General features: G+C 42.8%; 1 protein-coding gene across 1 annotated transcript in view; it reads left to right on the forward strand.

Moving 5' to 3' along the window:
- Positions 1-13,482, forward strand: part of MRPS5 (mitochondrial ribosomal protein S5) — a 75,777-nt gene extending 62,295 nt beyond the window's left edge. The window contains exons 7-11 of the mRNA XM_086631844.1: positions 60-106; positions 1,175-1,232; positions 4,407-4,469; positions 11,305-11,441; positions 12,889-13,482. Of these exons, the coding sequence (XP_086487970.1) occupies positions 60-106; positions 1,175-1,232; positions 4,407-4,469; positions 11,305-11,441; positions 12,889-13,113 (530 nt within the window). The 3' untranslated portion in view covers positions 13,114-13,482. The remainder of the gene's footprint in view (positions 1-59; positions 107-1,174; positions 1,233-4,406; positions 4,470-11,304; positions 11,442-12,888) is intronic.
- The last annotated feature ends 1,622 nt before the right edge of the window (positions 13,483-15,104 follow it).

The raw sequence follows: 15,104 nt of genomic DNA on the forward strand, positions 1-15,104 counted from the left end.
TCTGAAAGTCCTGCCTCATCTATTTCTCAGTAATAAAATGACTCTCTTCTGTCTTGCAGGTTTTGCACTGGGGAAAGCAGGTGACAGGATGAATGCGTTACGGAAAGTATGTTGATTTAATTGTTTGTTACTTGATGACAAGCACAAATAATTCATACCTACAATTATTTTTTTTAATAATCAGTATCTTTTGTAGTCTATGCAAAGAAGTAGTTCATGTACATGATTTGTCCATCTTGATACAAAGAATCATAGAATCGTTTAGGTTGGAAAAGACCTTTAAGATCGCCAAGTCCGTCTGTTGACATAGCACTGCCAAGTCCACCATTAAACAGTGTCCCTGAGCACCACATCTACAAGTGGTTTAAATACCTCTAGGGATGGTGACTCCACCAGTTCCCTGGGCAGCATGTTCCAATGCTTGATAACCCTTTCAGTGAAGAAATTTTTCCTAATACCCAATCTAAACCTCCCCTAGTGCATGTTGAGGCTGTTTCGTTTCGTCCTATCGCATGCTACTTGGGAGAAGAGACCAACAGCTACCTCTTTACATCCTCCTTTCAGGTAGTTGTAGAGAGCAATAAGGTCTCCCCTGAGCCTCCTTTCTCCAGTCTCAACCTCCATTCCCTCGGCCACTCCTCATAAGACTTGTTCTCTAGACCTTTCACTGTCTTCGTTGTTCTTCTTTGGACACACATAATGAGGTTGCCTTTCACTGAGATTCTGCTAATGCACTATTTATTTTCTTTCTACTCTCTTTTCCATGGAGTATACCTTTCCCCCCTTACTCACTTGTTTCCAGTATCTCCATAGCATACAATCTGCTTATACAGTTAGTGTGTGGGAGTTTTTCTTCTGCACATGCATAATGACCTTTTTAAGGCTCCTTTAGACTTCAGAATGTTACTTGTCCATCTACGTTACTCTAGTTTGTGTTGCAATGCTTAACTAAGCTACCAAAGTAGCAATGATAAAGTTGTTACTATACTGAGAAGTCTTTTTAAATATTAAATCTCTTTTCATTTCCATGAAGTAAATGGTTTAGATGTGACAAACCTGTTTTCCTACGTTTTCTTTCTTGCTTTTTTTTCTGTCTAGTTACCTGAACAATGGTAAATCTAAAATACTTTGCAGAAAAATTCAAGAAAAAATGTTTTCTGCTTTTATTCCCTAGGCAAAGAATAAAGCAATACGCTGTTTACATTTTATAGAGCTGTATCAGAACCACACAAGTGAGTATTACGAGTTTTTTAGACTCTTTCTTTAACTTTCAATAAGTACTGAATATACCAACAAGAACCGGTTGCAAGTAAGTACAAAGCGTAAAAGGATGTTAACTAAAACCTTTCTGTTCTAATGCATTGTATTATTTTGCTTCTTCAGCATGCTGTATGAAATCTTAGCCCCAGACTGTTTTCACTAGACAGTGGTAATGTCGGAGTACATAGTCTGTCAATCCCTGTGTAAAATAAATTACCATTATCTGGAATGAATATGTGGTTAACTCTTTGCTTTCACTTAGGTTTGTATCAACAGTTGTAGGAAGGTCCATGAAGAAAAGATCACATAATAGGAAATGTTGTTAAAAAAATGAGATTCATCTCCCTTCTAGTCTCCTGCCTTTGCTGCAAAAAATGAGGATAGACTTTTTAGTAGGGCCTTGCAATAGGACAAGAGATGATGTTTTTAAACTAAAAGAGAGTAGATTCAGACTAAATATAAGGAAGAAGTTTTTTACGATGAGGGTGATGAAACACTGGAACAGGTTGCCTGGATTGGTGGTAGATGCCACATCCCTAGAATCACTCAAAGTCAGGTTGGATGGGGCTCTGAGTAACCTGGTCTAGTTGAAGATGTCCCTGCTCATTTCAGAGGAGGGTTGGACTAGATGACCTTTAAAGGTCCCTTCTAACCCAAAGTGTTGTATGATTCTGTGTTTAAATTTTGGGTAGTATTTCAGAATCATTAAAAATGGGGGCAGGGGAAGAGGGCAGTAGCAAGATTAGATCTCTGCTGGCACAATTTCATAGATTTCATAGATTTCTAGGTTGGAAAAGACCTTAGAGATCATCCAGTCCAACCGTCCCTAATCCCCATTAAACCATGTCCCTAAGTAGTTCATCCACCCTTTTCTTAAACACATTCAGGGATGGGGACTCAACCACCTCCCTGGGCAACCTATTCCAGTGGCTGACAACCCTTTCAGAGAAGAAATACTTTCTAACATCCAACCTGAATCTCCCCTGACTAAGCTTATACCCATTTCCTCTTGTTCTATCACCCATCACTAATGTAAAGAGCCCTTCCCCCACCTCCCCACCATCCCTTCTCAAGTATTTGTAGGCTGTAATCAGGTCTCCCCTCAGCCTCCTCTTCTCCAGGCTAAACAGCCCCAACTCCCTCAGCTGCTCACCATAAGTTTTATTTTCCAGCCCCTTGACCAGTTTAGTCGCCCTTCTTTGGACTCGCTCCAGGAGCTCAATATCTCTCTTAAAGCGAGGGGCCCAAATATTCCAGGTGCGGCCTCACCAGTGCCGAGTACAGGGGCAGGATCACTTCCCTATTCCTGCTGGTTACACTATTCTTGATACACGCCAGTATCCCATTGGCCTTTTTGGCCACCTGGGCACACTGCTGGCTCATATCAAGCTGGTAGTCAACCAAAACCCCCAGGTCCTTCCCCGCCAGGCACCTCTCCAGACACTCCTTCCCGAGCCTATAGCGATGCTTGGGGTTTTTATACCCCAAGTGAAGGACTCTGCACTTGGCCTTATTAAAGCTCATGCCATTGGCCTCGGCCCAACGATCCAGTCTGTTCAAATCCCTCTGAAGGGCCTCCCTACCCTCGAGCAGATCGACACAGCCTCCCAGCTTGGTGTCGTCCGCAAATTTACTGAGGGTACATTCAATCCCCTCATCCAGGTCATTGATAAAGATGTTAAACAGAACCAGACCCAGCACTGAGCCCTGGAGAACCCCACTGGTGACTGGCCTCCAGCCGGATTTAGCCCCATTTACCACCACTCTTTGGGCCCGGCCATCCAGCCAGTTTTTAACCCAAAGGAGGGTGTGCCTATCCAGGCCAGCCGTTATCAGTTTCTCAACCAGAACACTATGAGAAACTGTATCAAAGGCTTTACTGAGGTCAAGGAAGATTACATCCATAGTCCTTCCCTTGTCAACCAGGCGGGTCACCCCATCATAGAAGGTGATCAGGTTTGATTGGCAAGACCTGCCTTTCATAAACCCATGTTGACTGGGCCTGATCACCCAGTTAACCTGTATGTGCTCATTAATAGCACTCAAGATAACCTGTTCCATGACTTTGCCCGTCACCGAGGTCAGACTGACAGGCCTGTAGTTCCCCGGATCCTCCTTCCGCCCTTTTTTGCAAATGGGGGTAACATCTGCCAGCCTCCAGTCCAGCGGAACTTCCCCAGTGAGCCAAGACTGCCCAAAGATAATGGACAGGGGTTTGGCAATGACATCCGCCAGCTCTCTCAGGACTCTCGGGTGGATAAGAGTTAAGGAAGTTAGATACTGTCTGGGCATCTCTTCAGTCAGTCTGATGTTTCATGGTAGCCTTTTGTTAATTCAGTTTAACACCTTACAAGTCCTCTCTGTCAGACTTAGCACCAGTATATCAAATGTTCAGTTATCTTTCAGAAAAATTTTGAAAGATAATACCTTACAGAGTATATGAATATTGGACCAAGTCATTGCATAGATAAATATTCTGTATAATAAAACTTCAGCTTACAAAAACGAAACTGCAGTTATCCTCAGGAGTCTTCTACTTGAGCATTATTATTTCCCACTAACACATTGGGGATTTGATTAAAAACTGGTGGTGTTTCCACCATGCTTTCCATTCTTCTTAACCTAGAAGTCCTCTGTGAACCATCTTGGCTGCAGTGCTAGCACTGCTTAGAGACTGAGCCGCTAAATCAGAGGTATGTAACAGCCACCCACCAGAGGATATGAGTTTGGGGTGCCTTTTGAAGCAGAAAGAGGCAGGAAGACTGGAATGGTAAATATTTGGTATGGAAAATCCAAGAATGGTTAAGTCTATGGGGAAATCTTAGGTTAAAAGCTGAATTATTAGAAAATCTGAGCATGAGGAGGTTTAAATTGTATCACGTGAGCTCACTTCAGATCTCAATGAGGATCACTGGAGGCATACAAACACTTCATATTTTTCGAGTAAAGTTTGGCTTTGTATGCAACAGCAACATAGTATTCACAGATGTGTAAACTTTCTTTATCTATTCCAGAAATTTACCTGTAAAACCACCTTCTCATCCACAGTTCTGAAAAAGAAAGGTACTTGTTAAATGTGCTGAGGTAAACCTTTTCTAGAAGGAAGAACTTAGCTGTAATGCCTTTTTTTTTTTCCTCCCCTCCAGTTTACCATGACATTACAGTGAGATTCAAAAGCACAACCATCCGCATGAAGAAGCAGAACAAAGGTAATTAAAGCTTCCTGGAAATTTTGAAGTTTTATTAATTACTGACTGGTATTTATTTGATGAAGTTAAATTTGTGCAATGTCTATTTAGTTCAGAGATGGATCATGTGGTGCTAGTCTACCATGTTTTTTGAAGATTATCCATTCTTTTTCATTAGAAATACCTACTGTTGATGACGTGGCTTTGTAATTGTGTATCAGGGTTTGTCCCTCTTACGCTGGTGGGAGCTCTATTCATGGTTTTCTTTCATGTTTCCTAGGTGTAGTTCTTTTGGCTCTAAATTGCCTAGATGTGGAAAAGTCTTAATCTAATACACCGATGTTAGAGGCAAAGGCCTTTAGAAGATCTCTGCAGGTTTTTCTTCCCATCATATGCCCCATGCATGCGTTGGAGAACTGATAGGTTCTTTCCATTTTTTTTCAGTGATTTTTTTAATCACTGTTTTCAAGACAAGATTCAGAGGTAGTTCAGTGTGTAGTAGTGGGAACACTTCAAATGGGAATCAGAGTGCAAGCCACATCTGTGTGCCGGTCCCTCCAAAACCCATACTGGGATAGGATGGGCAGATGTCTTCCCTTGACTGCCTCAGAGTACCTGTGGTCATGAGTTGGAGCCAGGACAGCATCTAGCCTGCTACTTCCTCAAGACCATTACTGCTTTATTTTCCCTGAAATCAAGAGCTCCCAGTGTAGAAACCAGAGGGATTATCTACCCTGGCTTGTTCTGCACCATACCAGCACAAAGACCATCTGATTGTCAGACAGTAGCAGTGTTTTCATTTCTCCATCTTTGCAAGCTGTTCTTCACTTTGATCCCAGTTGTAGTACAGGCAAATGCTTCTTTAGACTCCTGTATGTTAGATGGGAGTAGCAGCGAGTCCATGCCTGGTAGCTCTCAGCTCACAGGTCTGTTCTTCCACAAAGCCACTGTTAAGTGATGTTAGATGTACGGCCACCTCTTCCAGCTGCTTCAGTCCAGGACCCTCCTGCCCAACCTCTGGAGCCCAGCCCAGGCACTCAGGGCCTCTCCCCAGGCTGAGGGATGCAGCTGTCACTTTCCTGTTTGCAGATTCAACCAGTAATGAAGCTGGGTTTGCATCCCAGAGACACACAGACACAGGACACTGGCACAGCTGGCCACAGACAAGGCGCTGCCTTCAACAGCGCCTACGTACAGAACCCGCCTAAACACAGCCAAGTCCTCTCCTCCTCTTTGGCTGGCAGAGATGGATCACTAGTGCAGGCACACACAGCACTCTCCAGGTTCACAAGCACACACACATTCACGGATCCCTCGAGGACCAGCACAGCCCCTGTGTGTGCCCAGCACCCCTGCCCAGATTCTCTTACCCACTTCACAGGTCCCCTAGTCGCCGGCTGGCTCAGGCTGATGCTCACTAGCCAACACACGTGCACTCGCACGCTTGTCCCTTGTGCACTCCACGTTTCACAAGTGCCCCTGGGTATACCAGCACAAGACCCCCTGCCCACCTGAGACCCCATCACACCTGGGACCCCTCTGCTCACCGGCTAGTCCAGCTTAAAGTTTGCTGGTGAAAACACATGCACACCTCACACATACCAGGACTGGGGAAGATACAGATGCTCAGCCCGTTCAGCAGCCATCACCAGACAGCCAGCCTGTGGCTCGTGGTCCTGCTCCTGCCACTGGTGAGTTTGTATAGCACTGTCAGTTCTCGCACCCCTCCCAGTCCAGGTCTCCCCTGGTTTACAGTCTTATTGCAAGTGCCAGGTTGACCTTTCTGGAAGTGGCACCAGTAATTTCTTGATAGCCCATCAATTAGTGGCGATGTTTGTTTCCTCTCATGGTCTCTATGCTTGTTTTTTTCAGGTCTGTGTCTCTCTATGTTTTGTTTCTGATTTCACTTTTTTCCCTCAGTTTCCCAGTTGAGAAGTTCCCCAGTCAGATAACCTCACTAGAATAAACGTTCTCACATGCTCTCATCAATTAGTGTGAATGACCAGGTTTGGTTCTCATCAGTGTCTCTGTTATCGTTTGTGAGTCACGTTTGCATCCCTGTGCGTTCTTGTCACTCTCCTAGCAGTCCATTGGAAGTACTTGCAATTAAAAATACTTTCAGTCCACAGTGGTAGTAAATCCCTGTCAATAGTTGTGAAGTATGGCAGCTCAGTGTGCTGCCTCTAACAGCTGACATGAACGCTGACCTTTTGAAGACACCTTGCTGAGTTTCTACGATTCCTTTCCTCACCTTCAGAGCTGTTGCAATATTGTCTTTGCCAGTCATTTACAATGATTGGGATGCATTCCAAGCAACCTTGTAAACTGCTCAGGATTGCAACATAAAAAAGTTTTAACATGTGAGGTAGTTTGGGGAGCTTATTTCTAATGCGTTGCAGTTTTCAGTGTGATCCGTTTTACCTTCTAGGGTCTTTCTGTTTCAAAGACGTGCATTTTGTTCAAGGCTTCAGATGTGCTGCAGCAGGATAATTCTGCTGATCTCTGGGGTTTTTTTTTGTGGTCCCTTATAATCCCCAGCTCCTTTTTTGTTGCCGTTTAGTCAGTCTCCTCTGTTTTGTACTTGTGCTTTTGATTTCTCAGTAAAGCACTCTGCATCTGTCTTTGTTGAATTTCGGTGCTTTGGTTTCAAACCACGTCTCCAGTTTGTCAGCCTTACATTGACTTCCTTTCTGACCGCCAGTTTGCTTGCAGCCTTTCCCAAGATGATATCCTTTCCACCTGTTTTTTTCAGTCTCTGTTCCCCCATCCAAGCCATAATGAAGATAATTGCAGGTATTAAAGTCATAACAAATCTACAGCAGGATCCTATGTGGAAAATGCTCTTGACCTGGCAGCAGACTGCTGGTAATGGGTATACAGACTTTCATTATGATTTCACCTGGTTCTTATTTCCCTAGTTTATTTGTGAGAGTGTCATGCCAAACTGTGTCAGAACACAAGTCCAGTTCTGTCACGTTAGCACCTTAGCCTTGGTAGCTTGTTGCTGCCAGTTTTGGCCGGTGCTTTGCCTTGTCTGAGTATCTTTTCAGTTACACAACACATTCACATATGTGGAAGTATCCTGCAAAAACCAAGAAACATTTTTCCACTTAATGAATATTTTCCCTGTTTTATAACTGATGGAACTAGATTGTGCGTTTCCTGAAATAGGTTTGATGTTTTCTAGGAAAAATTTGTGTGTTCTTAGCAGCAGGCATCATTGGCCTTATTAAGAAGTGTGTAAAATTTTCGATAGATTTAGATAGATCAGTGTGCAAAATTTTGTAGATAAATTGTGTGTGTGAGAGAGAGACTTCATTATGTGATCACGACCTGAAAACAAGCTCTAACATTATATGTCTATGCAAAATTGAGGTTTTAGGGATGGTATAGATAAAGCTTTTCCTGATTTTACCTTAGCCTCTGACATGCTTTTGTGTTATACTCTAAGGGAAGGGTTCATAGCAGCAGCGGGAGCTGGCTGTGATTTTACAATGGCTCGTGGACATGCTGCAGAACAAGATTTAACTTGAGGCAGGCTCTGGACTTCATGTTTGCCACCGTTCCAGATCACTCCTGTTTCTAGCACATGCCAGCTGGATGGAAGCTACCCAGGGTATTGCTCGTCTGTGCTGAAAATATGCTACTTTTTAGAGTGTGAGCAGTTCTGAATCTTCATCTCTGACTTGACTTTACAATTACAGTAGTCATGAGACTACTGTGCTAGCCACGTTGATACATCTCTAACTAGTGTAAATTAGTTCCTAACATGAATTAATAAGAGGAGGTGCAAACCGGTTTGTTTTATACACTTACGTGGCTGTGAAGCCCAGCAATGATACCCTGAAGCTGTCACTAAGAGGTATAAGAAATTACAGTTATTCATAGTTTTCACCTTAGAGTCTGGCATATACTTTACTTAAAGTAGAAAAGATTCCTTCTGTTTGCTGATGGCATTACAGCTGTGTAGTTATGTGTGCTGAAGCCTCTCACTTTGCATAATTAGACCTGGCAGTTATTTCCAGTTCCTGTACGCAGGAGCAGCTATCTCATCAAATGATCACCACAAAGCCTAATGTTTGTTAGAAAAGGTAAAGTCACTGTTACACTTAAATGTTTGTTCCTTTCTTGAATTTATTCCTAATCCCTGTGAAGTGGGGAAAAGCCCCATCATATAGCCAGGATTACATAGTAGACAAGTGAAAAATCCAAATTAAAAAAGTAGTGTGAACATCTGAATGTGAACTGATCTCAGAGCAGTCCCTTAGTGTGATTTGAAAGTGGATATTCTCTTTCCAAATTCTTGTTAGTGGCTACCCAGAAATTCTAATGTAGATTGCCCATAACAGATTTCTAGGAAGAATACATTTTAAATACTTCTTTTGGTTAAATTTGCATCTTTTTCAGCGTGAGAAAATTTGTTACGTTTAGATGACCCTGTTCTGGCCTCATTGATTTAGCTCAGTAAGGCAGGATGAGTGCTGCAAGAAAGTTAAAAATGTCTGAGCTCAACTTTTTCTCCACAGCTGGAGTTTGCAGTTGGAATCCTTTGCTTTTGTGTTTGGAATAAATTTTGTTCTGCGACTGATGGACTAGTTTGCTGGCTTCTGAGTTTCATGTACTAACAATCTGCAGAAAGCTGACTGAGTTAAGATGGGAGAAAAGCGCCAGAAATTAAATGCTTGAAGTCACTGAAAATGAAGCTTTGGCAAACTGCCTTTTAGAGGCCATCCGGACGTAATTGTGTCTAAAACTTGACTTTGTCTGGTAGCATAGAAAACAGTGTTTTCTCAAACAGCAGAACAAATGCTTTGTATGGTTATAATTTCTTTTCTGATTACAGGTTAAAAGAAAAAGGGACATATTGGTACAATACAACATGCAGTACTGGAATAGATTTTTTAAAAATTTTTTTCACCTCATTTCCTCAGCAGCAAGACTGTCTCAGAGTGAACTAATCAATAACCTGGCTTTTCAGCTTTTAAGTAAGATACAATAGAACTATCACAAAACCATTTTTAAAGATTAATAGAGCTAGGCCATGTGAAACAAATCTCTCTGGGGCACGAGAGAGCAAAATTAGACTCCTCAAAAAATAACTCCTCCATGAAAATCTGGCAAGTCTAAGAAACCATTTGCAGTTAACTCTCATGTACTGTTACTATGCACTGGAGCTAAAATAATGCTCTGTGATGGAGGTGGATGCAGATGACATGCAAATCTCTGCTGTGTTTGTGGATTTCGAAATACATTTCTCTCTCCTCTCCACTCCCCTACGAACTGCAATGTAGTTTTACCTCTGAGGAGTCTGTTACCTACTTCATTTCCATTCCGTGTCCTTCCGTTGTGCCACTAATGAAATAACCCAACGTAATTCATGCCAGTTGCTGGACCAGGAGAAAGGAAGCGATGTCTCTGCACGGAACCTTGATAACCTGTGCTGTCTTACTCTCTTGATGGTGCGTCGTATTCTGCCGTCTTTTGTAACCTGAAGAGGACAAGCGTAACTTTCTAGTAGCTGTTACGTTTTGCGTAGATTGTGAAGTGGGTGAACTGCTGTTGCTGAGTCAGGAGGCAAGTAACAGGTTCATGTGTTGGAGATCAACTGCAAAGTGTGAATTTGGCATAAGTGGGTGCCCTGGTGCCTTCCGGAGTTTGCAGGCAGCTTCAGTCCCACTCTCACTGCTCAAAGCTTTGCTTAGCAAGAGCTGAATGAAATAAAAATATGATTGGTTTTATTTGGCTAGCTAAAAGCCTGCGAGCAGCAAGAGACACCAGTGCCAGCAGGCACTCACCCTCTTTCCCAGCAGCTCTGTGTTTAGACCAGACTTTTCTGTTGGAGCATTATTGCCTGCAGACTTACTTTGACTTCCTTTTTCCTTCCCTCCCCAATTTCTCTGCCTGCTCTGTGTCTGATAGAGCTCTTGAGCACAATCTCAGGCTTTAGGAAGGCACTGTGGACCACTAATCCAGCAGCAATATCCCTGAGAATGAGAGAGACTGACATTGCTTCTACTGCAGGGTCCTTCTGGAGGGAAGCCCAAAGGACAGCAGTGCTTGAGCATACCAGTTGTTTCAAGCGTAACTTCACCACAGGAGACTGGTTTAAATCCCTCCATCATGTAGATGAACCAGGACTTTAAAGTCAGGTTCACCATTGTTAGGAGTTACTGAACCTGTCATTCAGCAGTTGGTCACCTGAAATTGCAAAGGAAGCGGTTTTGAAGCTACGAAGATGTTGCTTTCTGGAAGAGACAGTCTTGGTTGACCTACAGTTTCATTGAGATCTTCTCCCCTTGTAATGGCTTCTTTTTAATACGCTTTTAATTAAACTTGTTGCCTTGCTTCTCTGCTAATTTTTTTTCAATTATTATTTTTAGTTTTGGGAAGTACTAGAGTGTTACTTTTCTGCTAAGTGGGAGAAAGAAATTACCTTTTGTTTGGTGAGCGTTCCCAGGGTGGTGGGGTATGTTTGTGGAAGATTATTCTAAAGCTGCCAATGGTACTTTTAAGGAATACTACCCAAACCTGTGGTATTGAACAATTCTTCAGGTTGCATATTTTGTGGGTTTATGTTTTGAGTTTATAGATGGTGACATTTTCATTTGGTTTTGCAATATGTTATCAGGTATATTTAGTATTTAAAAAAATAGAATCTTTTTGTTAGCATGGCTGCAAAGACTGGGAAGAATGGTCTTCCCAGAATGGTTTTGTCGTTTTTAAGATATAATGTGTTCTAACATGCTAGGTAACAAAAATAACTAAGAGGAGGTCTTAGTTCTGTCTTCTTCCTTAGCTAAGTTGTATGTTTACAAATAATCATAGAATGCTAATTTAATTTTTTTTTTTTCCCCAGGATATGGTCTTCGTTGCCACCGAGCTATCATCACCATCTGCAAACTAATTGGCATTAAAGACATGTACGCCAAGGTTTCTGGATCCAAAAACTTGATTAACATTACCAGAGCTCTCTTTAAAGGCTTGACACAACAGGTAGCTTACACTCTCCATGATTCTGTATGTTAGGTCAGGGGACAGAACAGGATTGATACTGTAATAGTTTATAGTCAAACAGTTTATATTTTAGACTTAAAGTGAAGTCATTTTCAAAAGAGCAAACAAAATCAGCGTGTGAATAATTCCTCAGAAGTTATATGAAGTTATCCAGTCAGAAACAGCTGGATGTAACTCTGCCTGTTCCACAGCCAAGTGCCACCAGGGAACATCTGAATTTCTGGGCTTTTGTTTGTAGCATTTTTGGTGACATTTGAAAAATCGTGGGCAGGGGTAGTAGTGGCCCAGCTCTGGTTGCTGCTTCGTGTTTGTCTGCATTCCAAGTTTTCATTGCCTAAACCCCAAACATCACAGCTGCTTCTATCACTAGTATAATTAAGATCTCTGAAATAAGTCAGGGAAGTGGTATCATTTCCTCTAACTGCAAGTGCTCACAATAGAGATGTCTGTCTGAGCCAGCTGTCTGTAGTTGTGGAAAGGTCCAACATGCAGCATTTCATCTGACTTCCCTTGAGCACCAGCCCTAAGATGAGTCAGTCTTTTGGAGATTCCTGGTTATCTCATTTGGTTGTAGAGTCTTGGTAGCTGCCAGGATTTAGCTGCTTACGTTCCCAATATAGCCCTGCAAAGCTATAGTTGTGGAATCTGTCACCTCATCCTAGCCAACTTTTCCAGTTTAGCCTCAGGAGGGGAGGGGGTTATGATCCTCTTTGCCTAATGAGATAGTTACAGATGTTTATCAGTATCTGAGGTTAATCAGACTTGAGGACGTCTGTCATATATTTTCAATGCATTGTCTCTGAGAAGTCTTCCACGGAATGAATAGAAGAAGGCCTGCTGTATAGATTATTGCTTTGAGGTGTGCACTTGATATATTTTCTTGACTGCCCTGAATGGGAAAAATTTCCTGTTCCCAGCAGGTATTTATTCTGTAAAATCTGGGTGTTAACAAAAGAACTTGTATGTGAGAAGAGGTATAATTGAAAATAATGTTAAATTCATATTATTCTATTAGCTAGTATTACCTGTCAGGGCAGTAATAAGCACTTCACTGTTGTCAAAGCAAAATTTATATCCATACAAAAACCTAAAGACGTTCCTGCACATTACTAACATGCCAACATGCATCCTTATTAGCAGGATATGCCTTTTCTAGCCATATCCTTTCCAGAAGCAAGTTCCTCTAGGATGACATTGTAATGCTGGTATATCTGCAGCCTGGCTGCCTGAATTCCTGCTGCTTATGCAATAGCTCATTTGAAACCCATGAGGATGAGCCTGACGAGTCATTTAATTTACGTGGTGTTTAAAGTGTTTATTAGTAAATTTTTCTTTTCCTAGCCCATATAACATGTAGAGTTCGACCTGAAGTAAACCAACATTGTACATGGTTGCTTTGATCGTGTTTTCTCTTTCCTGCTCCCAGGAGACTCACCAACAGTTAGCGAACCAGAAAAGTCTCTATGTAGTGGAGTTCCGGGAAGAGCAGGGCCCTCTGCCCATCGTCGTGGCACTGCCTGAGGGGACTGTCCGCGAGGATCCCGAGCCAGAAGATGAGGTTCCAGACACAAAGCTGGAGTGGAGTGAAGTGAAAGAAGCTCAGGGAATGAAGAAATCTCCCTGGGCAAACGTCAGACGGACAGTATGGTAAAAGCTTATATCCCTCTGTCTCTTGTGCTCAGAGATGCAACTGGCAAAGTGCAGCCCACATGAACAGGCTGTCTAGGCTTACATTTCGGAGGAGGGCACCAGTAGCTGTCTCATGCCATTCATATTGCTGCTCCCATTGCTACCATTCAGTAACACTGTTTGCTTTCCCACAATTCTTCGGACCGCTGTTCGACTAGGAGATGTTCAGATGAAACAGACGGTGAACGTGACTTCGACTTCAAGCATGCATTTTCTTGATTCCTGAAGATGATGTTAAATCAGCAGATCCCATGTTTCTTTCACAGGCTCTTGGGAAACTACTGAAAATACAAGATTGTAAAAGCAATAAAGAATCCTCAGAATGAGCTCAGTGTGGGTTTCTTGGTGCCTTTTTTGCAAAATGCCAATGTCTGGGAGATCTTGAAGCAAGCAGCAGTAGTGGGATTTAGTGTGTGCACTTTCCCTTTCTAGGCTCACGCATTATGGTGGGGGAACCGTGAAATCAGAAAGAAATTTTTGAGTCTTCTGATGGGGAGGAAGTGGGGCAAAGTGATGGTGGGCAACAGCTGAAGTTGTGCAAACGTTATTCATGCAAGTGAGGGAGTTGCCCAAATGAGGCAGAACCCAAATGTCTGAGGTCAGCCATTGCAGTGTTTGCCTGGCATTGGAAGTCCCATCCAAAACCTACAATCCAGCCTGTCTTATGGTACTCTCCTCTGCACGTGTGCTGGGGTAAGACCTAACTTCATTTTCTGCCGGTTTGGTACTGAGCACAGGAGAGTCTCTGAGTTCTGGGTAGGGTCCAAAAGTTCTACAGATGTTGGAGGATTAAAGGAAAAAAGTCCATGATACACACCAGCTGCTGACCAAGATGGAGTAAACCCCCTTCATGTAGCAGATCTCCAACCGAAGCATGCAGAGGTACGTGGTAGATGTTAGATTAGCTCACTGGTTGGAGGATCCATCACCCAAGTCCCACCAGAAGATAAACAAACTCTGCATCCACATGCTGGGAACAATGCTCTAACTGGCAACAACATGTTTTTGTCATGGGCATGGCAAAAGAAACAGTGGAACCGAACCCAAACAGTGGTTTATCACAAAGTTTTAAAGCAATTCAGGCTATGAAACAAGTCAGGAGTTAACTTCTATGCCTCCAGTCTGCGACTCCTTGTCATGGCCTTTCTCTGCATGCCAAAAGGTGCTTGTACCACCTGTTTTGTTAGTACAGGAGAAAATACCTTAGAAATACTTCAAGACCAGCCTGGGAATTTACATTTGAAGTTCTGATGTTAAAGACACTTAGGAGCAATATTTTGCATTGATTTTGATGCAGGTTTCGAAAGAGCAATCACGGATATACAAATAAGCATGGAGAATTTAATTGAGTTTTACCTCACTCTGGTAATGAAAATTCTAATTCCAAGGCCATGCCTGCTCAGCAGTGGATTGAAGGCTTTGTTTCTGTTTGCCAGCTCAGTCTAAATGCACCTTCAGTAGGATGCAAAGTGTTGGGTTTGCAAACTCTTGTAAGCAACATAGCAAACTAGCGTTCGGGAACGCGTGCTCATGCTTAGCTTGCATCTTACTGTGGAGCAAAATCAAGAATGCATAAATCTGGGCTAAAGGAATCAAAACTTACTGCATTTAGGTGACCTTCAGTTTGCGCCTGTCCTTGCAGGAACAGCGAGCTGAGGTGAGTTGACTCAGACGCTGACCCAGAACAGCCTCAGCTTTGGTAGCAGAGAGAGCCTAAAGTGGCAGACTGCATCAGTTGTTTTTCGTTTGCTCCCCTGTGTTGCAGGGAGCAGATGGATCATTTTCAGTTTCCCTGTGTTGCAGGGAACAGATGGATCATTTCAGTTTCCCTGTGTTGCAGGGAGCAGATGAGTGTTTTGTCTCTGCTCAGAATCAGGAATAAGGTGCACGTCGGTAGCAGGTGATTGCATCCACACTTGCAGATGTCCTGCTGCTTCCTTGCACTCTGTTCTT

Source organism: Tauraco erythrolophus, chromosome 2, assembly GCF_009769465.1.
Source record: "Tauraco erythrolophus isolate bTauEry1 chromosome 2, bTauEry1.pri, whole genome shotgun sequence".
Classification (NCBI taxonomy): domain Eukaryota; kingdom Metazoa; phylum Chordata; class Aves; order Musophagiformes; family Musophagidae; genus Tauraco; species Tauraco erythrolophus.